Raw genomic sequence first — 24005 nt, 5'->3', positions numbered from 1 at the left:
AATGTGAAGATGTTACAACAAGGAGATATTTCTCATTTTAAAACCTTAGCCCACCAAAGCTATCTTTAGTTATATGTGCATGTTGATCAGCTGACCTGAAGACTGTCTTTTTATATGAGAATCCAGCAATGGGATTTTACCTTCAGTATTCTTGGTTTAACCTCTCCTGCCCACTTTATAGTTACACGCTAACTGCTGAAGCACAGGGAGTCTTACACCTTCTGTTATATTCTACCAAGTGAGGAATCTCAAATAGAGAGAAAAAACTTTTTTTTTAAATAGAGGGACATAAGATGTTAGTGGGTGATTCAGCTAGTCAACATTAAATTAAGAACAGAGAGGAAAAAAAATATTTGATTCCCTGTTGATTTTGTATGTTTGCCCACTGACAAAGAAATGCTTAGTCTATAAGTTTAACGATAGGTTTATTTTTTACAGTGAGTGACAGAATAACAACAAAATAATCAAGAAAAATACATTTCAAAAAATGTATATGATTTGAATTTTACTGAGTGAAATAAATATTTGATCCCTTTGCAAAATATGACTTAGTACTTGGTGGCAAATCCCTTGTTGGCAATCACAGAGGTCAGATGTTTCTTGTAGTTGGCCACCAGGTTTGCGCACATCTCAGGAGGGATTTTGTCCTACTCCTCTTTGCAGTTCTTCTCCAAGTCATTAAGGTTTTGAGGCTGACATTTGGTAACTTCAACTTTGAGCTCCCTCCACATATTTTCTATGAGATTAAAGTCTGGAGACTGGCTAGGCCACTCCAGGACCTTAATGTGCTTCTTCTTGAACTACTGCTTTGTTGCCTTGGCCATGTGTTTTGGGTCATTGTCATGCTGGAATACTTATCCATGACCCATTTCAATGTCCTGGCTGAGGGAAGGAGGTTCTCACCCAAGATTTGATGGTACATGGCTACGTCCATCGTCCCTTTGATGCAGTGAAATTGTCCTGTCCCCTTAGCAGAAAAAAAACCACAAAGCATAATGTTTACACCTCCATGTTTGATGGCAGGGATGGTGTTCTTGGGGTCACAGGCAGCATTCCTCCTCCTCCAAACACGGCGAGTTGAGTTGATGCCAAGGAGCTTGATTTTGGTCTCATCTGACCACAATACTTTCACCTAGTTCTTCTCTGAATCATTCAGATGTTCATTAGCAAACTTCAGACGGGCCTGTACATGTGCTTTCTTGAGCAAGGGAACCTTGCGGGTGCTGCAGGATTTCAGTCCTTTAAGGAGTAGTGTGGCACCACCCACCATCCTTGGACAGACCATCTCCCCAAGCACCAAAGCCAAAAGTCTCTGAGTCATCTTCGACATAGAGATGTCAATGGATGCACAAATAGGATCAGTAGTCAGCGGATCTCGCCATCTTCTGCGCCTGCTACGTAGATTCATCCCTTTCATTCCAGAAGAGGAGAAAGCAGTAGTAGTTGGAACAATCATCAATTCTCGACTACGCAAACTCCCTCTACATAGGACTACCTAAATACCAGATTGCACGCCTACAAGTCATCCAAAACACGGCACCAAGACTGGTAACAGGAAAAAAACCCTGGCAATCCATCTCCCCATCCCTGAGGACCCTACATTGGCTAACCACAAAGGATCGGATCACATTCAAGACCCTCTGTCTCACCCACAAGGAAATGCTCCTCAACATCTATGCAAGAAAATAAAACACTACACACCCAATCGCAGTCTCCGATCAACTAACCAAAACCTCCTCCTCATCCCCAAATCCCGCTACAAATCAAAGGGAGAACGAAGATTCACAGTCCAAGGACCACGGCTATGGGATGCTCTACCCCCTAACATCCGCATGGAAGAAAACCATCGGACATTCAGAAAAAAAACTCAAGACCCACCTCTTCTAAAAAGCAGGACAACACAGGACGGATCAAGCATCTTGAGGTGATTCAGTTCTCATTTGTAGTGCTATACAGGTCATTCATTCATTCACCAATTTTTTTTTTTGGTGACTATGGTCCCTACTGCCTTGAGATCATTGACAAGATTATCCTGTGTAGTTCTGGGCTGATTCCTCACCTTTCTCATAATCATTGAAACTCCACGAGGTGAGATCTTGCATGGAGCCCCAGACTGAGGGAGATTAACAGTTATTTTGTGTTTCTTCCATTTGCAAATATTCGCACCAACTGTTGTCACCCTCTCACCAAGCTGCTTGGCGATGGACTTGTAGCCCATTCCAGCCTTGTGTAGGTCTACAATGTTGTCCCTGACATCCTTTGGTCTTGGCCATGGTGGAGAGGTTGGAATCTGATTGATTAATTGCTTCTATGGACAGGTGTCTTTTATACAGGTAACAAGCTGAGATTAGGAGCACTCCCTTTAAGAGAGAGCTCCTAATCTTATCTCGTTATCTGTATAGAAGACACGTGGAAGCCAAAAATCTAAATATTTTTGTTGTTATTCTGTCTCTCACTATTAAAATAAACCTACCAAAAAAAATTTAAATGAAAGACTGATAATTTCTTTGTCAGTGGGCAAATGTACAAAATCAGTGGGGGATCAAATACTTTTTTCCTTCACTGTATCCATTTTAGCTGGACAGACCATTTAAGCAGAATAAACTAAATCATCTTTTTTAATTGCTAAAGAAACTGCCATCTTAGCCTCTGTTTGATCTGCAGTTGCCATGGTGCTACACATGTGATCAGCTATGACACATCCATTTGATGGCTTGACAGTTCATTTGAGTCACCAACAACTGTGATGGTTATCATGTACAGATTGTCTTGAATATAACTGTTTTGGGTTACATTAGTGAATTTAGTTTTGCTTTAAATCAATGGGTTAAGGTCCACATTAAATTGATTAACCACTTCCCTCAGCTTGATGTCATATGACATGGAGGACTTAAAGTGGAGATATCTAAATGATAAGAGTAGCTACAGGTATCATCCAAATATCTTTTTTCCCATAAAATATAAAAGTCATCATAGTGGCTGTTTATCTGCTTGAATGCTTTTACAGGTGGGACGACCCCAGCCCCCCCGCTGCCCTCCTCCGGTGCTTCTCCGGTCTCGCCCATGCAATCGGGGAGCCGAAGAACAAATCCGCTGATGGTGGCGGTTTACCATAAAGCTGGGGCTAAGATGGCAGTTTCTTTGGCTTGGATAGCAGAGTTTAGTTCTGCTTTAATGTTAAAAGATAAAACAATTGGCACTTATTTGGAAATGCAACTGTTGATTGTATATTATGGTCAAATAGGAATTAGTTGCTAATTGTGTTGTATTTATAATTCAATTACTATAGGCAGCAGGCTAATTCTAGGGAACGTCTGCTTCTTCTAGGTGTGGGTGGAACACTCTCTATGAAAATGAAGCTGATTCTTTTTTCCTTTTGCTTTGAGAACAGAAGAATCCATAACCGTTTTTTTTTTGTTTTTTTTCTGTTTTAACACTCCGAGCAGTCATTATTAGATTATATCACTATTGCAAAGTTAAAGTGTAGGTTGTGTGAGGATACAAATGTTAAAAACATCTTTATCTGACACAGAGATGTATTGTCCTTTCGGCAAAATTTCAACCTTTAGTGAATCCAGGCCGGAAAATAAATGACAGATACTGTGAGTTCACATAACATTTGGAACTGCTTTAGGAAGCTGTCTATATCCTTCAGTATATTTTAGATATGTTTTATTTCAGCTTGAAACACTTATTCAAAGGAATGTTTTATGTGACTTTTTACAATACAAAAATCCATTCATTCTGTAACATCTGACATGTCAGTATGGTGTGGAACGAAAATGATACTCATTAGCCATAAACATATTTTCTCTCTCTCTCTCTCGTTCTTTGTCTCCCTTTCTCTTGGAAGGCTTTATGGTCAAAAGTATCTCAAGGTGAAACTTCTCTTGTTACTCCTAGTAACAAATTCTCATTTCTTTTTGTCATACAGCACTACAAATATGACTCCAATATTCATATAATGGCCAGATTGTTTCGTCTTTTTTGTGGAACTATGGGGTTGATTTGAATCAGGTCAGTAGGGGATGGATGTCACTTTTGTAACATATGCATCTGTTCCAATTTTTCCTCCATCTTGTGAAGGATGAAAAAAATTGCCCCATGCAGTCCCTATTTACAGGTGGATATGAGTAAATGTGCATCTGTTTGCTTCAGCGCTCATTCGATTTGTCTCCTTGTCTACATCTTTTCGAAAAAACCCTTTCTGTTTCAATTTGTAGCCCTAAACAAACTTGGATGTGGGCAGATGTAGACCACCCATCTAGATGCGTTGCATTCCCATGGATCCATATAAAAAATGGACACAGAGAGCGGTCGTCTGAAAGAGCGCTTAAGGAATGTAAGCAGCTTTCCTAACAAAGGGTTCAATTTGGAAATTGAACAGCCTCTATTTCTTTAATAAATCAAACCCTATTTTTCTCTCTCCCTGTGCTTTCCTCTCCCAATTTTCATAACTTTTTGAAAGCAAGATAAGCTGCTTGTAATATGCAATGCAATAGTGATAGGTCTTCTAAATCATAATTTCAATACACAGGACCGCTGCCAATACAGACGCAGCAGATAAATGCCTTACAATACTCCATTTATGTCAGCACCGCTGTATACCTCCACTACATTAGGCCTCTTAAAGTGGTTGTAAACCTCAGATATGACAAATGAATGAAGCATATGCTTCTATAGTGTGCACTTGCCTCAATCTAAAGCACCGTGTGTCATTTCTCTCTATAGTCTCCTTCCTCTGCTATCTGCATGAGTCACTTCTCTCTGCATGAGTTGGCACCAACCAATCTCAGGTGATGGCCATGCCCCCCTTCAACACATAACAGGTGATTGCCAGCCTCAGCAGTCAATATTTCTCTATGAGTCTATCTATAGGGGATGTGCCCATCCCCTCCACTCAGGTATCAGATTACACTAAGTCATGCGCGTAATGCAGTGTATTGTTTGATGCCAGATCCCCTCCCCCTGCCTTCTGGATCTGAGAAAGAGATTTTGATCTGTATGTTTTAGTAGGCTGTACAGTTGAGAGGGTTGTAGAGAAATAATGGAATCAAGTGAGGTTAGTCACTTCATGGGTATATGTAATGGCTGAGGACCTCTTTAACTGCTTCCCGACTGCCTCGCGCAGATATACTGTGGCAGAAGGGCACGTACAGGCAAATTTACATACCTGTACGTTGCCCTTTAAGAGGCGGCACCCGTGCAACTGCAACAAACCTTGGAACCTTGGTACCTTAAATTTCCCGACTGGCGCACGCCGATGTACGCCGATGTACGTCAGCAGAATGGCATGGAAAGGCAAATGGGCGTACAGGTATGTCCCTTTAAATTTGCCGCCGTGCCATCACATGCACGCCGGCTGGGACCTCAGTGAGTCGGGTCGCAGGTCCCGTGGACTTGTGCGCCGTAGGGGATCCCCGCGATTGTCTCACAGTGAGGAAGAACGGGGAGATGCTAATGTAAACAAGCATGTCCCCGTTCTGCCGAGTGACACTGTCACTGATCAGCTCTCCCTGTAATCAGGAGCACTGATCAGTGAAGTGTCACACACTGTTAGAATCTCTCCCTAGGGCACACTTATCTCCCACAGCGCTACCTAGTGGTTAACCCTTTCACTGCCAGTGACATTTTTACAGTAATCAATGCAATTTTTTAGCATTGATCGCTGTATCAATACCAATGGTCCCAAAAATGTGTCAAAATTGTCCCGTGTCCACCATAATGTCACAGTCATGATAAAAATTGCTGATCGCCATCATTACTAGTAAAAAAATTTTTTTATAAAAATGCTATAAAACTATCCCCTATTTTGTAAACGCTATAACTTTTGCGCAAACCAATCAATAATCGCTTAATGCAAATTGTTTTTTACCAAAAATATGTAGAAGAATATGTATCGGCCTAAACTGAGGAAAAAAATGTTTTTTTAAATATTTTTTGGGGATATTTATTATAGCAAAAAGTAAAAAATAATATGTTTTTTTTCAAAATCATTGCTATTTTTTTGTTTATAGTGCAAAAAATGAAAACCACAGAGGTGATCAAATACCACCAAAAGAAAGCTCTATTTGTGGGGAAAAAAGGACATCAATTTTGTTTGGGAGCCACGTCGCACGACCGCGCAATTGTCAGTTAAAGCGATGCAGTGCCGAATCGCAAAAAGTGGTCTGGTCTTTGACCAGCAAAATGGTCCGGTCTGTAAGTGGTTAAAAGTAGATAAAGTTGAACTAAAAGTTCTATGGTTTCAACCCATTGTGTCCCATTGGGGAGATTTCCCTCCAGTTTCTGTCCCATCGTTAAAATGCAAAGTGAGAGAAAATCCTTCCAAAGTGAAGGAATCCCTGGTCATCAACAGAACTAGTGTCCTCAATTGAAGATTTCCCCTATATTCCTGTTCTAGGGACAACCCAAAATTTGGGATTTTTTTCCACTTTCACTCTTGGACACATAGAGAGGGTGAATCTCCCAAGATTGTAACCCCTCCCCCCTCTATTCTAAAGTAGGAAATAATGCTCTGTGGGCACATCTTTGAAAAACGCCCCTAAAATTTCTGAATGAGCAGGTTTTTTTCCAAAAAGTGACTTTTCACACGCTGATTGGGGTATATTGTAGGTTTAATCCTTGCAGATATTCATTTTAAAGTCGCAAAACTTAAAGTAAGACTAAACCCATTGATTTAATAGTTTCCCAAAACAGTTACACTTAAGGCATGCCATGAATGATAAGGCATACATACATGGGCATACTTGGGCAGCTTTCTAGGGGGCACTCGAGCTGAGCCGCTGTTCTGTATGCCCATTCAGACACAGAGCTGCAGCTCGGCCCTACCCTCTCTCTCCGCACATTGGCTCACTGACTGACAGCACTGGGAGCCAATGGCAACTCTCTACTGTCTCAGTGGAGGGCACTCTCTACTGTCCCAATAAGGAGGGGGGGGTCCCAGACAGCCGAGACTCTTGTGCAACATCGCCGGATCGAGATGGGGCTCAGGTACGTATTAGGTGGGTTGAAGGGGGCTGCTGCCGACAGAAGGTTTTTGCATAGTGCATTAAGATAAAAAACTTTCTGACTTTAGAAACAGCATACACCAGTGCCAAGGCCATGTTTTACTGCATGGGGATGCACAGGTGTAAGCAGCCCTATTCATGTCAAATGGGATGCAGCAGCTACATGAACACAGCCACTGCTCCCAATTTGACATCTGTGTGAGTGGGAAAGGCCTGAAAGGCCCTTGCAGAGTGTATTGGTAATTCTTACAGTTGCTTCTGCTCTCAACTGAATTGTTCAGCCATAAAATGACTGGTATCATAGCTGATAATACGTGGAGCACCATCACAACTGCAGATCACATAAAGGTTAAGATAGCAGCTTCCTTGGCTGTAGAGAATAGGAGGGTTTAATTCCAATTTAAGCTTAAATGAGCAAGATATTAGCAGTTATTTGGAATAAAAAACATTTGCAATTAGATATATAATAAAAAAGGCACAGGTGTATGTACATGCCCAAAACAACCTGCAGTCTGGGCTGCTACAACTTATTTCCAGGCTGTTCTAATCAGGCAATGTTCCTGGTAGTATATTCTTCCTACCTCCTGCCTCCTACACTTTCCTAGTGGCCCATATCTATGACAGACTGTCTCACTGGACAATAGGAATGTGCATGGTGCTGGATTAGACAGGTAATCTTTAAAATGGCCCAAGATTTCTCCATAGCAGGGAGACTATAGGCTACTGTGGGTATGTGTAGGCAACTCTAGGTACATGTAGGAGAGTTTTACATTCTTGAAAGCTAAACTCCAGTAAGAAACTATTTTTGGGCATTTACTAAGTAAAAATAAAATGATTGGTCTCCCATGTATGGTTGGTGTCCTTCATCTCAGACACGAATGCAAGTGCCAATCTTTCAGAACTGAAAAAAACAGTTCTGGCTATCATATAGTAAATAATAGTGAGGCTATCGCTCTGCATCCTAATCTCTCCGTGTCTATTCACAAAACATCTTGTATTCTTTTCACAGAAGGGGAGAAGAGCGGGGATGATTGTCATGATCTAGTTTGTGTACACTAGCTGCTACCTTCATAGTGCATTCCCCACAAAAGTGGGGCAGTTTCATAGATGCCTTCCCTGCTGGTCCAAAGCCATTAGATATTATATACAGATATAAAAAAAAGAATAATGTATATGAGAGATAATTTAATGAAGGCCATCTTTACTCAAAAAAAATATCTCAACTGTACACAAGCCTACAGTGGGAAGATTGCCAAACTGGATAACAGGAGCAAATAAGGCTAGTCGTTGGTAAAGGAGATTTTAGGAAGCCTCTAATTGTCTGTAATAATCTCTAATCCAGGGATAAGAGTAAATGGCATTATAATAAATAAACCAGGGTTCAGATGTCAAGGTAATAGTTTTATCCCAATCAGCATTCAATATTTCTCTCCTGGATGTTGTGCTCCTCAGTTTTCACCTCAAAACATCTCTGGTCCTTTTCCATTCTGTCTGCCCCTGTCCAATGTCAGGGACAGTAGATAAAAAAGGTGTTGGGCTCTGGATCTCTTAACCACTTGCCGACTGTCTAACTGCAAATGTACATTATTACTTTGACGTTAAATACCAGGGTTATGAGGGCTAGCTGCAATATCCCCAGTATCTTTTATTCAGTCAGGCGGCCGGCTTTCAGATAAAAGTGGTCCCAGCGGCGGATTTGCCACCAGATCAGATTTATAGGTGGTGGGAGAGGTGCCCCCTCCCACCACTTCCCAGTGGTTTCTGAGCTTACCAGAGCCATCGGTCAACCTGGATGATAGTCCCCACTTGGCTCTATGCCATTAGAGCAGTAGGGATTCTCATCCAAGACTTAACAGTATGGAGAGAATGATTATCCATAGGTTGCTGTCCCAAAAGTGGTGGCCAAAGATCAGTTCTTTGCTAGAGTAAGGACTGAGTGTGCAAGGAGAGAAACCCTAAAAGCAGAACATAAAAAGTACAGATTGTATTATTTTCAGATTCTCATTTTATAAAAAGCTACCACATTTCAGGGGTTCAAAGATTCCCCTTTCGCTTGGTACTGTTGAACAACGTGTGCACTTGACTAATACAAATAGTAGGATACTATGGATTTAGGTAGTATGATAGCTCCAGATGCCAATTAGGTCAGGGGCTGACATTACACTACAGACCCAATATACTAACCTGTTAGTGACCATAAAACATTATGTGATGTAAATGCTTTTATCTAACGCATACTACTGAAGAATTTCTATCTAGAACTACACACCTCCTGCCCTTAGTGTCCCTGGGTGGCTACATCACTCCTCTATAGAATCTATTGAGGAAGCCATGGATGTCACCCTTGGCTTCTCTCTAAATAGGGACTACAAATATACCTGTATCCCTTAATTACATGGGGGACAGGGCAACTTAGAAATGATAGCTAGGAAGGCAGATATTCTTGCATACACAGGAAGTGACAAGGACACTGCAATTCTGGCAAGGGCGACAGGTATTTTCTGTATTTGCTATAAAAGTTCTTTGCTTAAAAAAAATGCAACCATCATATCTAAGGACCGTAAGTTGAAACATATTGCATTTTTCTTTTGTTGTCCTTTAACTGTAACAGAGAAAGTAGTGCACCCCTCCTGGCTGTGCTTTCTGGCAGAGTTGTATGAATCACAAAAGTGGCTGAACAGAGCTACACGTTTTTGGTAGATAAGACAGCATACACATGTGTATTTCAGCTGCATGTTTATCTTTTAATCTGAAGTACAAGGTTTTAGTACTTTTCATGAATATTGCTAAACACAAATCATTACAATTTCTATTCAGGTTTCAAGTGTTTTTTTGTGCTGACTTTATAGAAGATAAAGCAAGAGGCACTTGTGACAGGCTGATGCATGTATGAAATTCTATTAAGATGGCTCTCGAGAAGAGCGGTGACATCTGAGTCATCCCAGGCTATTACAGGCTTCCCCAGAAAACCACAGTTCTGTGAAATCTATATATAGAACTCTGGATACCTTGGGAACTGGGTCTACTTATAGCAGAAAAGAATAAAATGGGATACCTTTTCTACAGCTGTATAGATTATGCAGCCTTGCACAATGTACAGCACAAAGTAGTGAAGGAAGCTAATTACAAATATTTATTTAATGATACCTAAAAAGAATATATTCAGCATTTCTTTATAGCTACCAGTTGTGTTATCCACATGTACTAATGGTGCTATGAATTGTTCATTATCTGCCACATGAACATAACTAGCATTAAGTTAAAATATAAAACAGCGATACAGTTGGATACAGACAATACAAGCAAAATAATGACCTTGTCTGGACTAAAGAAAGAAGAAAAAAATGGCTGCACATCCAGAACTTCTGATTGCCTTTTATATTGTTTCACAAAGATAACACCAAAGACACCAAACTGTGCTCACGTAGACACGTTTCCCACATACATCTTGTGCTTAATCATTATTAATCATTATTGGTAATGATTAAGCACAAGATGTATGAGTGAAACGCATCTACGTGAGCACAGTTTGGTGTCTTTGGTGTTATCTTTGTGAAACAAAATAAAAGGCAATCGGAAGTTCTGGATGTGCAGCCATTTCTTTCTTCTTTCCAAGTTTCCCACAGAGGTGGACCAGGTGCCCCCAAGGAAAGCCCCTTTCCCTGGGGGAGGCAGGCTCACTCCCGAGTCCCAAGTCCCAACTGCTGCGTCCATTGACACGGACAGTGGGACTGAGCCCTGGCCCCCACGTCACTGGATTTGATTGACAGCAGTGGGAGCCAATGGAGGAGAGAAACAGTGGCTGGAGCAGCTGTACTTCTGTACATCGTCGGATTGGGCTCAGGTAAGAAAAAGGGGGTTCTGCAGCACAGAAGGTTTTTCACCTTAATGCATATAATGCATTAAGGTGAAAAATCTTGAGGCTTTACAACCACTTTAACCACTTGCCCATCGGGCACTTATACCCCCTTCCTAACAGGCCAATTTTCAGCTTTCAGCACTCTCACATTTTGAATGACAATTACTCAGTCATTCAACACTGTACCTATATGACATTTTTGCCTTTTTTTCAAAAAAATTTAGCTTTCTTTTGGTGGTATTTCATCACCACTGGGTATTTTTTATTTATTTTTTGCACTATAAATGAAAAAAGACAGACAATTTTGTAAAGAAAATTCACTTTTCTTCGGTTATAACAATGGCACGGACCCGACGCGCGGTGACTTATATAGGGACATCGCCGGATGATGTCCCCGCCCATTATGGTGTCACAGTCCCAGAGGATGCTGGGACTGTGACGTTATAATAGGTGGGGAAATCATCCGGTGATGTCCCTATATAAGTCACCGCGCGTCGGGTCCCTGCCATTGTGAGCGGAGGATGCGACGAGGCAACATCTGAAGAGAAGAACAGAAAAACAGAAGGCAGCGAGGACAGCGGCGACAGAAGACCGGGCCACCGCCTGTAAAAGAGCTAGAAGAAGGCACGGTGGCCCGGCAGAAGAACCGAAGAAGGGGACAAGACCCCCGAAGTCGGAAGAAGAGGCCGGCGGCGAGGAATAAAGCCAGGCTCCTCCGCTAGTAAAAGAGCTATTTTAACCCTGTGTTGTGTTTTTTTTGTACTTTTTTTCACTCATTCACATAGGGTGGGGGGCAGGTATCCGGGGCCCCCTTATTAAAGTGGGCTCCCGGATTCCGATAAGCCCCCCGCCCCTGACAACCAACGGCCAGGGTTGTCGGGAAGAGGCCCTTGTCCTCATCAACATGGGGACAAGGTGCTTTGGGGTGGGGGGGCCGCACGGCCCCCCCTTCCCCAAGGCGCCCCCCATGTTGAGGACACACGGCCTGGTACGGCTCAGGAGGGGGGGGGCGCTCGCTCGCCCCCCCCTTTCCTGGCCAGCCGGGTAGCGTGCTCGGACAAGCGTCTGATGTGGACCTGCGGGGGACCCCACGCCGTTTTTTTTTGGCGTTGGGGTTCCCCTTTAAGTCCATTCCAGGTGGCGGGGCCAGCGACGTCTCCTTCGCGGGCCCGCCTACCTGGAGACGCGCTCGAAATGAGCGGACTTTCCTCCGCGTGTGTGGGCGAGTCCGTTCATTTCAAAAGTACGGCGGATAGTACGGCGGACTTAGTACGCCGTATTAGTCCGCTGAAAAAGTGCCGTGTGTGGCCGAGTAGCCCGTTCGGAAAGTCCGACGGACAGTCCGGCGGATAGTCGGCTACGTGTGTATGCGGCATAAGACACAGCATGTGCATAACACAAATTACACCCCAAAATACATTCTGCTACTCCTCCTGAGTATGGCAATATCACATGTGAGACTTTTACACAGCATGGCCACATACAGAGGACCAACATTCAGGGGGCACGTCAGGTGCTCTAGGGACATAAAATTACAAATCAAATTTCCTAACTACCTATTATTATAACTACCTATTTTGTGAGGCACTGTAGGGCACTGCTAAGCACTGTAGTGCCACTGATGTGGCACAGATGAGCACTGATGTGGTACGGATGAGCACTTATGTGGCATGGATTAGCATGAATGACCACAGCTGAGGCACGGATGAGGCCAGATGAGGCATGGATGTGGCACTGATGGGCATGGATGAGGCACAGATGAGGCATTGATGTGGCACGGATGAGTCATGGATGTGGCACTGATGAGGCATGGATGTGGTATGGATGGGCATGAATGAGGCACGGATGAGGCACGGATGGGCATGAATGAGGCACAGATGGGCATGGATGAGGCACAGATGGGCATGAATGAGGCATGGATGAGACATGGATGAGGCATAGATAAACATGAATGAGGCACAGATGGGCATGAATGAGGCACGGATGAGGCATGAATGACCACAGCTGAGGCATGGATGAGGCCAGATGAGGCATGGATGTGGCACTGATGGGCATAAATGAGGCACGTGTGAGGCACAGATGGGCATGAATGAGGCATGGATGAGGCACAGATGGGCATGAATAAGGCACAGATGAAGCATGGATGAGGCACAAATGGGCATGAATGAGGAACAGATGAAGCATGGATGTGGCACAGATGGGAATGGTTGAGGCACATATGGGCATCAATGAGTCACAGATGGGCATGGATAAGGCACATATGGGCATTAATGAGGTACGGATGAGGCATTGATGAAGTACAGATGGGCATGAATGAGGCACAGATGATGCATGGATTAGGCACAGATGGGTATAATTGAGGCACATATGGGCATGAATGAGGCACAGATGGGCATGAATGAGGCACAGATGGGCATAAATGAGGCACGGGTGAGGCACAGGTGAGTACTGCTGCATCTCTCTCCTCTCTTTGCATGCTGTACTGATCAGTGTGTACAGTGTGCAAGAAGAGGAGAGACCTAAACCTGCACCAGTTTGTTGACAAGTGATTGCTCCGTCATTGGACGGAGTGATCGCACGGTAAAGGGGCATTGTCATTGGCCCTTTGCCCCAATCCGTGATGTGCTGGGTCCGGAGGATCCAATTAACATGGATATTCCCTGGTGCGTGCCCCAGGGGGTGCACGGGAAGTGTGATTCTGGAGGGACGTCCCTGTATGCCCTCCCAGAAGAAGCCGACCATGCTGTAGCCATCAATCGGCTATTACTCGATCGACAAGTGGTTAAAGCTGAAGGCAGCATAAAAAACCTACAAGCAGGCAAACTGTTTATTGTAGAAGAGACATGCAATGTCTCTTCTGCAATAAAATATATTTGCCCACCTGCCATCAGTTTTCTGTAGCATGAGCATGGACTTCTGTGGCATGAGCTGTGGACTTAAGACCATTGGAGAGGTAAGTATAGTGACTTTAGTTCCTCTTTAAAGTGGAACTAAACAAATTGAACTGTTTCCTATAACAGTTACATTCAAGGACTGATGTGAATGATGACTATAGCAGGTGCATTTACTCTTAAATATACTGTTAACCCATCAAATTGCTGGTGTCATAACTGATCATATGTGTATCACCATGGCAACTGCAGATCAAACAAAGGCTATGGTGGCAGCTTTCTTGGCTTTAAGGTAGGCAGATACTTATCCATCATGCCATACCATCACGGAGGAGTGTGATTGGCCCCAAATTTATTCTGCAACAGGACAACGACCCCAAACATACAGCCAATGTCATTAGGAAATATCTTCAGCATAAAGAAAAACAAAGAGTCCTGGAAATTATGGTTTGGCCCCCACAAAGTCCTGGTCTCAGCATCATCAAATCTGTCTGGGATTACATGAAGAGACAGAAGAATATGAGGCAGCCTACATCCACAGAAGATTTGTGGTTAGTTCCCCAAGATGTTTGGAACAACCTACCTGCCTAAGTTCCTTCAAAAATCATGTGCAAGTGTATCTAGAAGAATTGATGCTGTTTTAAAGGCAAAGGGTGGTCACACCTAATATTGATTTTATTTGGATTTCTCTTCTGTTCATTTACATTTACGTTTTGTTAATTGATAAAATTAAAATATAAACGCTTCTGTTACTGAAAGTATTCAAGTATTCTTAATTTATAGCATTTTTTCACACCTGTCTAAAACTTTTGCACAGTACTACATTATATATATATATATATATATATATATATATATATATATATATATATATATATATATATATATATATATATATATATATATATATATGTAGATATATCTATCTATCTATATCTATATATATATATATTCCATATTTTGTCATGTTACAACCAAAAACGTAAATGTATTTTATTGGGATTTTATGTGATAGTCCAACACAAAGTGGCACAAAATTGTGGAGTGGAAGGAAAAGTATAACTGGTTTTCCAAATTTTTTACAAATAAATATGTGAAAAGTATCAATACTTTGTAGAACCACCTTTTGCTGTAAGCCTTTTTGGGGATGTGAGAGTGACATTTTTGCCCCTTCTTCTTTGCAAAATAGCTCAAGCTCTGTCAGATTGGATGGAGGATGTCTTTGAACAGCAATTTTTAAGTCTTGCCACAGATTCTCAATTGGATTTGGGGCTGGACTTTACCTGGGCCATTCTAACACATGAATATGCTTTGAATTAAACCATTCCATTGTAGCTCTGGCTGTATGTTTAGGGTCCTTATCCTGCTGGAAGGTGAACCTGAACCAAACAGTCTCAAGTCATTTGCAAACTCTAACAGGTTTTCTTTTAAGGTTGCCCTGTATTTGGCTCTATCCATCTTCCCATCAACTCCGACCAGCTTCCCTGTCCCTGGCAGCCTCCCACAACATGATGCTATCACCACCATTGTTTTACGGTGGAAAAAGGTGTGTTCAGAGTGATGTGTAGTGTTAGTTTTCTGTCATACATAGCATTTTGCTTTTAGGCTAAAAAGTAAAATTTTGGTCTCATTTGACCAGAGCACCTTCTTCTATATGTTTGCTGTGTCCCCTACATTGCCTCTTGCAAAAAGCAAACTGGACTTCTTATGGCTTTCTTTCAGCAATGGCTTTCTTCTTGCCACTCTTCCATAAAGGCCAGATTTGTTGAATGCACAACTAATAGTTGTCCTGTGTACAGATTCTCCCACCTGAGCTGTGGATCTCTGCAGCTCCTCCAGAGCTACCATGGGTCTCTTGGCTGCTTCTCTGATTAATGCTCTCCTTGCCCGGCCTGTCAGTTTAGGTGGACGGCCATGTCTTGGTAGGTTTGCAGTTTTACCATACTCTTTCCATTTTCGGATGATGGATAGTACAGTGCTCCGTGAGATGGTCAAAGCTTGAGATATTTTTTTAAAATGTAACCCTAGTTTAAACTTCTCTACAACTTTATCCCTGACCTGCCTGGTGTGTTCTTTGGCCTTTATGATGCTGTTTGTTCACTAAAGTTCTCTAACAAACCTCTGAGGGGATCACAGAACAGCTGTAATTATACTGAGATTAAATGACACACAGGTGGACTCGATTTTCGTTAGGGGTATCAGAGTAAAGGTCTGCTGAATACAAATGCACGCCTCACTTTTCACATATTTATTTGTAAAAAAAATGGAAAACCATTTATCATTTTCCCTCCACTTTACAATTATGTGCCACTTTGCTTTGGTCTATCATATAAAATCACAATACAATATATTCACGTTTTTGGTTGTAACATGACAAAATGTGGACAATTTCATGGGGTAGGAATACTTTTTGAAGGCACTGTATAGTGTATAGTTTACAGTATATAAAATGGAATGTTCTATTCTTAAAAAATAAGAGCGCCTCTCTATAAGATTGGATATGTGAATTGTAAAAAAAAAATAAAAAATACAATGGGGTATTTTAAGTCTTTAGATCTGTATCAATTTGTACTGGATTGCAATAGCAGTCTGACCGGAAAACATTGTGGATAATCCTACTATAACAAATTGGACCCTAGATTATTTACATGATGAATATACTGTTTAAGCCTTAGGGGTATTAGCAGAGAACAGGAAATGCTTAACACCATCAATAGTTATGTAAGCTTCCATGCTGACTTTTACATAAACATTCTGGTGTGAATGGATGCTGTAGCTCTATTGTAAATGATGCACTTAAAATGCAGGTATACAATGAGAAGGCATTTTATATTTAATACAATTTCTGTAACTGTTAACAGCAAAATCCCAGTCTATCTAGATTGGCAATATAAAACCCTACTGAGTAATTAAATAAAATATAATGTATTTAGCCAAGCTACATTTTTTTTTTAATTATCATAAGCCCACATGTCATACGTACATATAATTAGTCCACAAGTTAAATGTAATAATGATGACCGATAACGGCAATGTGACCCAACAGTACTTTACTTTAGCTTACATTACACCAGCATATTAGATGGCTTATCTAAAGCTGCCCATAGATTTGGGATGAAAATTTTTGGTGGGGTATGGCAACAATAAACAAGAGCTGCGGCGATATTAGCAGAAGTCTGTGACGCCCTCCTTCCCTCCGATGCCTTCTGGTACAGATTACAGGTCCCAGAAGACTGTGGGACCATTCACAAAGGGCAACGCAGCTCATGCATGTGCAGTAGGACACCAGCTGTGAAGCCAAAACACGTCGCTGCCAGTCTCCCTTACATTAGATGTCGGCGACTGGACCTAAAACCTATTGAAAAATAGGCTCAGCTGAGGACATCGCTGGATCCCTGGACTTTTCTTATATTAAAAGTCAGCAGCTACAAACACTTTAAATTTTTTGGGGGAAGACTGGAGCTCCTCTCTACGGTCTATGGGCAACCTAAAGTGTATCTTTTTTTATCCCGATCTTGATTGCTCACATAGATACTGCTGGTCGGTATTTCCCCAGATCCAGAAATTAGCTTCCCTGCACAGAGGAAAGCCTGTGACCATTCAATGTTCGTATTTTAACTGAAGCCCAGATGGGGTGGGGGGGGGGTCTGACCCCCCAAATGTGTTGGATTTTTTTAGTATAAACTAATAAACAAATCTGGACTCTTTTTTTCCTTTGGTCTGCTGCTCCTTCCATTAGTGCAAGTTGCAGCCAGCAACAGGAACTCTACTGTAACAAGGTCATGCATTTCTTTAATGTGGAAGTAAACTCCCCTATCGTTTTCAGCCAAGGAAGCTGCCATCTTTGCCTCTGTTTAATCTTCAACTGCTATGGTGCTGCACATGTGATTCGTTATGACACCAGCCATTGGATGGTTTGATAGTTTGGCTGAGAGCACAGCCAATGTGCAGTTAGCATTCCCGGCATGCCTTTTTTTTTTAACTGTTTAAATCGATGGGTTTACTTCCACTTTAACAGTCATATCATCAGCATCACCTGAGACTGCATTTTAATACCTGTGTAGGAACGGGATGAAGAGCAGTTAGACAGCTGCAACAAATGGTCAGCTGAAAAAAAATCAAGTCAACCAATTGCCACAAGAACCCTGCACACCCTGCTAAGAACAAAACCAGCCAATGAATGGTGCAAAGAAGCAAAGAGTCACCATATACTCTAGTGTGTATACATTTATTTTATCTTACTGGTTACAATAACAGAAATGAGGAAGCATTTGGTGAGCATTCCTCAAGCTAGGAAACCACTCGTCAAATGCCTTCTCATAAAATCTGTGCAAACTAGGCCTTATGGTGGCTATACACACTTGACTTGATAAATGATGGATTTATTTTCTTATCAATCTCTTCAGATAGGAATAATCGACTTCTAGTTAATAATCAATTTGATCGATATGCCACACACACAGGAAAATGGATTTCGATCTATAGTCAAAATACAATGGAAGATTATGATCATATGTATCAATCACATATCTGTTTCCATTATGTGATCTCATAATCTGATCTATCGAAATATGATCATATTTACAAACAAAGCATATTGGTGCTACAGAGCATTGCAAATGATAAATAATTTTCTGCCCTGGCTTATGGACACAATTTGATTGAATCAAATATAACTCAATTGGAAAGGGAGTTAAGACTATTTGATTGGTTTCTAATTTGATCATTTTATGCAAATCTGCAATCAGATAATAAAATCAAAGTTTGTAGAGACTAAACAACCCCCCTACTATCCTCAGGTGGCTTCAACATATTTAACGAATAAAGGAAATGGAAGCCCTCATACACCAATCCAAAGAAAGCCCTACCAAATAAAATAAAAAACTGGTCCCTTTGGAGGCATTTTAAAGCCACCCCAGATTACCGTAACCTCGTACATCAAAAGACCAACATTAGCCCAGAGGCGGCAAACAACTCATAATACGACTCATACATGAGTCCACCAGACCCAAAAGTAAGCCACACGTTGCCTGGAAATAAACCCCCTACATAGTATTTAACAGATAATATGTTGATAGGACCATACACTAAATAAGCCATACCATACAGCTAGCCCAACCAAATTTAAAAAAACCTGGTCCTGTTGGAGGCATTTTAAAGCCACCCCAGATTACCATAACCTCATACATCAAAATACCAACATTAGCCCGGAGGCAGCAAACAACAACTCATAACATGACTCATACATGAGTCCACCAGACCCAAAAGCAAGCCACACGTTGTCTGGAAATAAACCCCCTACATATTCTTTAACAGATAATATGCTGATAGGACCATACACTAAATAAGCCATACCATACAGCTGGCCCTATTTAAGACATGAAACTCTATCCGCGGCCCTACCATGACCTGGGTTTCCCCTCACTTGGGGAAGTCCCCCTCATGGCAGTACTTAACCCCAGAAATGGCACACTGGATAATTCCTCGGACAAGCGGGTTACCCTTTTAATTTCACAGAATACAATAGCCCAGTGTGCCCACCTCCAGACACAGTCTGAACCCGATAGGGGTGTCTGCGTACCAGGGAAGCACATACGGGTTCTCAAAGCTTGCACCCTTAAAATGATCATTATAGCAAAGACCTATTCTCACCACCCAAGCAAAAAAGGGAACAAACGTAACCCAGGTGAAGAAAGTTCCATGAGTACCGACATTCTGTCCACCTCTTAAAAAAACATTATTGGAAGAAAGTACTATAGCTGTAACATGCATGTGAAAATGTACTGATTGAAGTTTGTTAATATGTGTTCTTGTTTTTGTATTGTTATACTGAAATGTCAATAAATTGTTTGAAACAGAATAAAATCAAAGGGTGTGTGCCCACCATTAGTCCTGCAGATTTTATTTTAGTGCTCACCTGGAATGTCCATGTAGGCAACCAATCACATTTCATGTATGGTTTTAAAAAAGTTTTATTCCACCTTTTTTTAAAGTCTATGCTTATATTATTACAAACAACTTGTAATGCCATATGTGAAGCTGCTGTGAGATTGCAAATGTATAAAAAAAATTGAAACATCCTATCATATGGGCTGCTCTGCTCACCTAAAAAACAGGGTGAAAATATTTGGTTAAGAGCTTTTGTTTTGGAGGGGGGGGGGGGGGTATACAACACCAAATACAATCATCTGTATGCCTCCATCTACATTAGTGTAGCGCAACAATGGGCATTGTGCTTATGGGCATTTTTTGCATGTTTTCACTCTTCACCCATAGTGCAGCCTATTAATTTCAATGGGCTGCCCTGCAGCCAACAAATACAGTAAAGAAGTTTGTGCACCTTTTTGTGTTTTGCACAATTTTTACTGTATCTTTTGTATGTTTTTCATGTGTTCTTGCATGTGTACACACAAGCTTCTTGCTTGCCATCTTTTGGGTACCTTTAGCAATGACTGGCACTATTAGTAAGAAACATTTTATGTGCATTCCCTTAATGAGGAAAATCATTGGATTTTGTGTATGCTCACATGCTACACTGGTGTGAATGTGGACTAATTATGCATATCAAATTTCCTGCAGGCTGCTGACGCATATACAACATCCTTCCTTCATGCCACTGGATACTGCCCATAGCAGCAATCTCCCAGTGCTGCAGAGGTTAACAACAGTAGCCTCCAGTCTGAAGGTCATGTGCAGCTCACCCATCCCTACCTGCCCCCTCCACCATTCACAGAACTCTGTTTACCAATGCAACACATTCTGTGATTGGGAAGGGGAGATCCTGTCATTTATCCACTCCTTCTCCATTCACATAACACGTTGCATTGTGGGACAATAATAGTACAAGTTCTGTGAATCGTCGAGGAGTAAGGAAAGGGTGGACAAGTGGAGCAAGTCTATCACACCTGTAGCAGCAGCATGAGAAGGTTGTGACTTTTGATGGGATAAATAAATAGGATGGCCCCCACCCAAAAAAAAATAATAATAATCTTCAGCTTTAAATATAATTAATACAAGCTATTTCTCAAATGACCTTTAAGAAATAGCTTGCAACATATAGAGAACACTGAAGCACCACCAGTTTTGCATAACGATTATGGTATAGCAGTGTATCAAGCCTTGCATTGAGTAATATGCTACTTGCAACACAGCAACAATGTTCTCCCAAGTAAGTCATTCAGACAGGTGAAGGATCAAACCGACTTGACAGTAATGATGGCAGATTACTTGAATGATCCATCAGAATTACCAGGTTTAAAGTATTATGCAGCAATATGGGAAGCAAAACCTATTTGTATGTCTGCTGCTTCTAAATATAGAGATGTGTTCTTCTGTGTTCACTGCACAGTCTCCCTGGTTCATGTAGATTCTTGTTTCCATTAATTCTGTATCCCTCTAATAATAAGCACACATGCCTGCCCTTGTTCTAAAGGAAACATTTGTTTTTCAAAGTAAAGTATATATGCATCTCATTTAGCATTACAAAGATCCCAAATTTGTAAACATGCAACCACAGTCAGTGATTAATAAAAAATGAATGCTTATACTGTAAGATAGAAAGCACGGTGAGACATGTTATGGCGGCACTAAAGGCAAGCCTGTATAGCATGTGCTATATACATTGTGCTACTCAATTACTGCCTGCATTCTCATTTTTTCTCCTATGCATTAGAGATAATGAACACCGAAGGGTTACATCTCATAATGTGGGTGATCTTCAAGGAAAGTATAATTTACATAACACAGATTATTTAATCTCATGTGATGCCAGAATGTATTATAAAGCTGGACATGTTAGTGAGCTGTCCATGGTGCTGATGCTGCCAGATCCAACTCCTTGGCAGATGTTAGAACAGCAGTTTACAGGAATACAGAGTGATGTATAATATACATAAACCACGACTCTTTATTTTTATAAAGTCATGATAACTGGGCTATAAGTGACAGATTACTGAGCTATTCATGGTGCTGATGCTGGTCCTGATGCTGCCAGATCCAGCTCAGATACACAGCTATGCCAGAGCAGCGGTTTGCTGGATATCCAGTGAATGTATATGCACATACCAATATTTATTTTTAATAAAGTCATGCTAACTTTGATATAATTACATCTAACAAATTAGTGAGCTGTCCATGGTCCTGATGCTGGTTCTGAAGCTGCCAGGTCCAGCTTCTTGGCAAATACACAGCTATGATATATATATATATATATATATATATATATATAAAACCAATATTAATTTAAATTAAGTCATGCTAACTTGGATATAATTACACCTAATAGATGAGTGACCTGTCCATGGTCCTGACGCTGGTACTGATGCTGCCAGATCCAGCTTCTTGGCAGATACACAGCTTTGCTAGAGCAGGAGTTTGCAGGATATATATAGTGAATGTATGATATTATATATATATATATATATATATATATATATATATATATATATATATATATATATACACCAATTTTTATTTTAATAAAGTCATGCTAACTTGGATATAATTACACCTGACAAATTAGTGAGCTGTCCATGGTCCCGATGCTGGTTCTGAAGCTGCCAGATCCAGCTTCTTGGCAGATACACAGCTATGCTAGAGCAGCAGTTTGTAGTATACATAGTGAATGTATAATATATATATATATATATATATATATATATATATATATATATATATATATATACCAATTTTAATTAAGTCATGATAACTTGGATATAATTACACCTAATAGATGAGTGACCTGTCCATGGTCCTGATGCTGGTCCTGATTCTGCCAGATACACAGCTTTGCTAGAGCAGAAGTTTGCAGGATATATATAGTGAATGTATGATATATATATTGATATATATATATATATATATATATATAAATAAACCAATTTTTATTTTAATAAAGTCTTGCTAACTTGGATATAATTACACCTGATGGATTAGTGAGCTGTCCACGGTCCTGATGCTGGTTCTGAAGCTGCCAGATCCAGCTTCTTGGCAGGTACACAGCTATGCTAGAGCAGCAGTTTTCACGATATATATAGTGAATGTATGATATATACAAACGAATATTTATTTTAATGAAGTCATACTAATTTGGATATAGTTAGACTTGACAGATTAGTAAAATGTCCATGGTCCTGATGCTGGCTCTGAAGCTGTCAGATCCAGCGTCTTGGCAGATATACATCTGTTACAGCAGCAGTTTGCAGGATATCTAGTAAATGTATGGTCTATACAAAGCAATATTTATTTTATTACAATAAAGTCTTGCTAACTTGGATATAATTACACCTGACAGATCGGTGAGCTGTCCATGATGCTGATGTTGGTTCTGAAGATGCCAGATCCAGCTTCCTGGTAGATATACATCTATGCTAGAGCAGCAGTTTGCAGCATACATAGTGAACGTATGATATATACAAACCATTCTTTATATTATTAAAGTCATGTTAATTTGGGTAGAATCACACCTGACAGCTTAGTGTGATGGCCATGGTCCTGATGCTGCTAGATCCAGCTCCTTGGCAGACCCACATCTATGGCAGAGCAGGATACCCAGTGATCCTATAATATACACGTCTTTCTGATTTTCATACACTGGCCTAGAATCCCACAAGAGTGACTTGCTGCATGGTCTTTTGGTGATGGGATATCAGTGACATGATCAATGTTATATTCCTAGCAGATGGATCAATATGTTTCCTAGCACACCCCTGCCTGGCAGAGTAATAGAAGTGGAGCACCTTACCTGCTGCAGTGAAGAGCAATAGGCAGAGGACGGGGAAGCAGCAGCAGTTGTTGTGCATGGTGAGATTGGCAGTGATTTAGAGCAGCATCCGATGTCCCTGGCAGGTAGAGAGCAGGCTGTGGCTAGCAGCAAGCAGCGCTCAGCAGTGTGTCAGGCTCCAGGCTGCTGCGATCTGCCTGCACAAGCACGTGCTCATAGCCGGCCACTCAGCTGCGACGCCTGATCCCGTGTATAGGAGAGGAGGAAGCCTGTGTGCTCATCAAACAAAGGGCAGCCAGGAGCTTCCCTGCCAAGGGCTCTTAAGTCAGGGCTTTCAGAGCTCCCACCTCCCTGGGGCTTCTGGCTTAATGCATTGCCACTGCACTGGCAGCTTCTGTTTATGATCAACTTTCTATAATAACTATGCACTATATACCAAGATAAGTGCTATATACTAGAATACTTGATCATAAATCTATAGTCATTTATATATATATATCAGATAATGGGATGCAACAGCACTA

The 24005-nt window shown here is 41.2% G+C and overlaps 1 protein-coding gene across 1 annotated transcript in view; it reads right to left on the bottom strand.

Moving 5' to 3' along the window:
- The window catches only part of PTPRR (protein tyrosine phosphatase receptor type R), a 304723-nt gene extending 281036 nt beyond the window's left edge, over window positions 1-23687 (bottom strand). Inside the window, exon 1 of the mRNA XM_077468720.1 lies at window positions 23503-23687. Coding sequence (XP_077324846.1) covers window positions 23503-23560 — 58 coding nt within the window. The 5' untranslated portion in view covers window positions 23561-23687. The remainder of the gene's footprint in view (window positions 1-23502) is intronic.
- Between the last annotated feature and the right edge of the window lie 318 nt (window positions 23688-24005).

This window comes from Lithobates pipiens, unplaced genomic scaffold (genome assembly GCF_037356315.1).
Source record: "Lithobates pipiens isolate NorthernLeopardFrog02 unplaced genomic scaffold, aLitPip1_a1.2 Scaffold_8, whole genome shotgun sequence".
Classification (NCBI taxonomy): domain Eukaryota; kingdom Metazoa; phylum Chordata; class Amphibia; order Anura; family Ranidae; genus Lithobates; species Lithobates pipiens.
The sequence above is the reverse complement of the archived record's forward strand: the minus strand, read 5'-3'. Positions and strand labels throughout refer to the sequence as shown.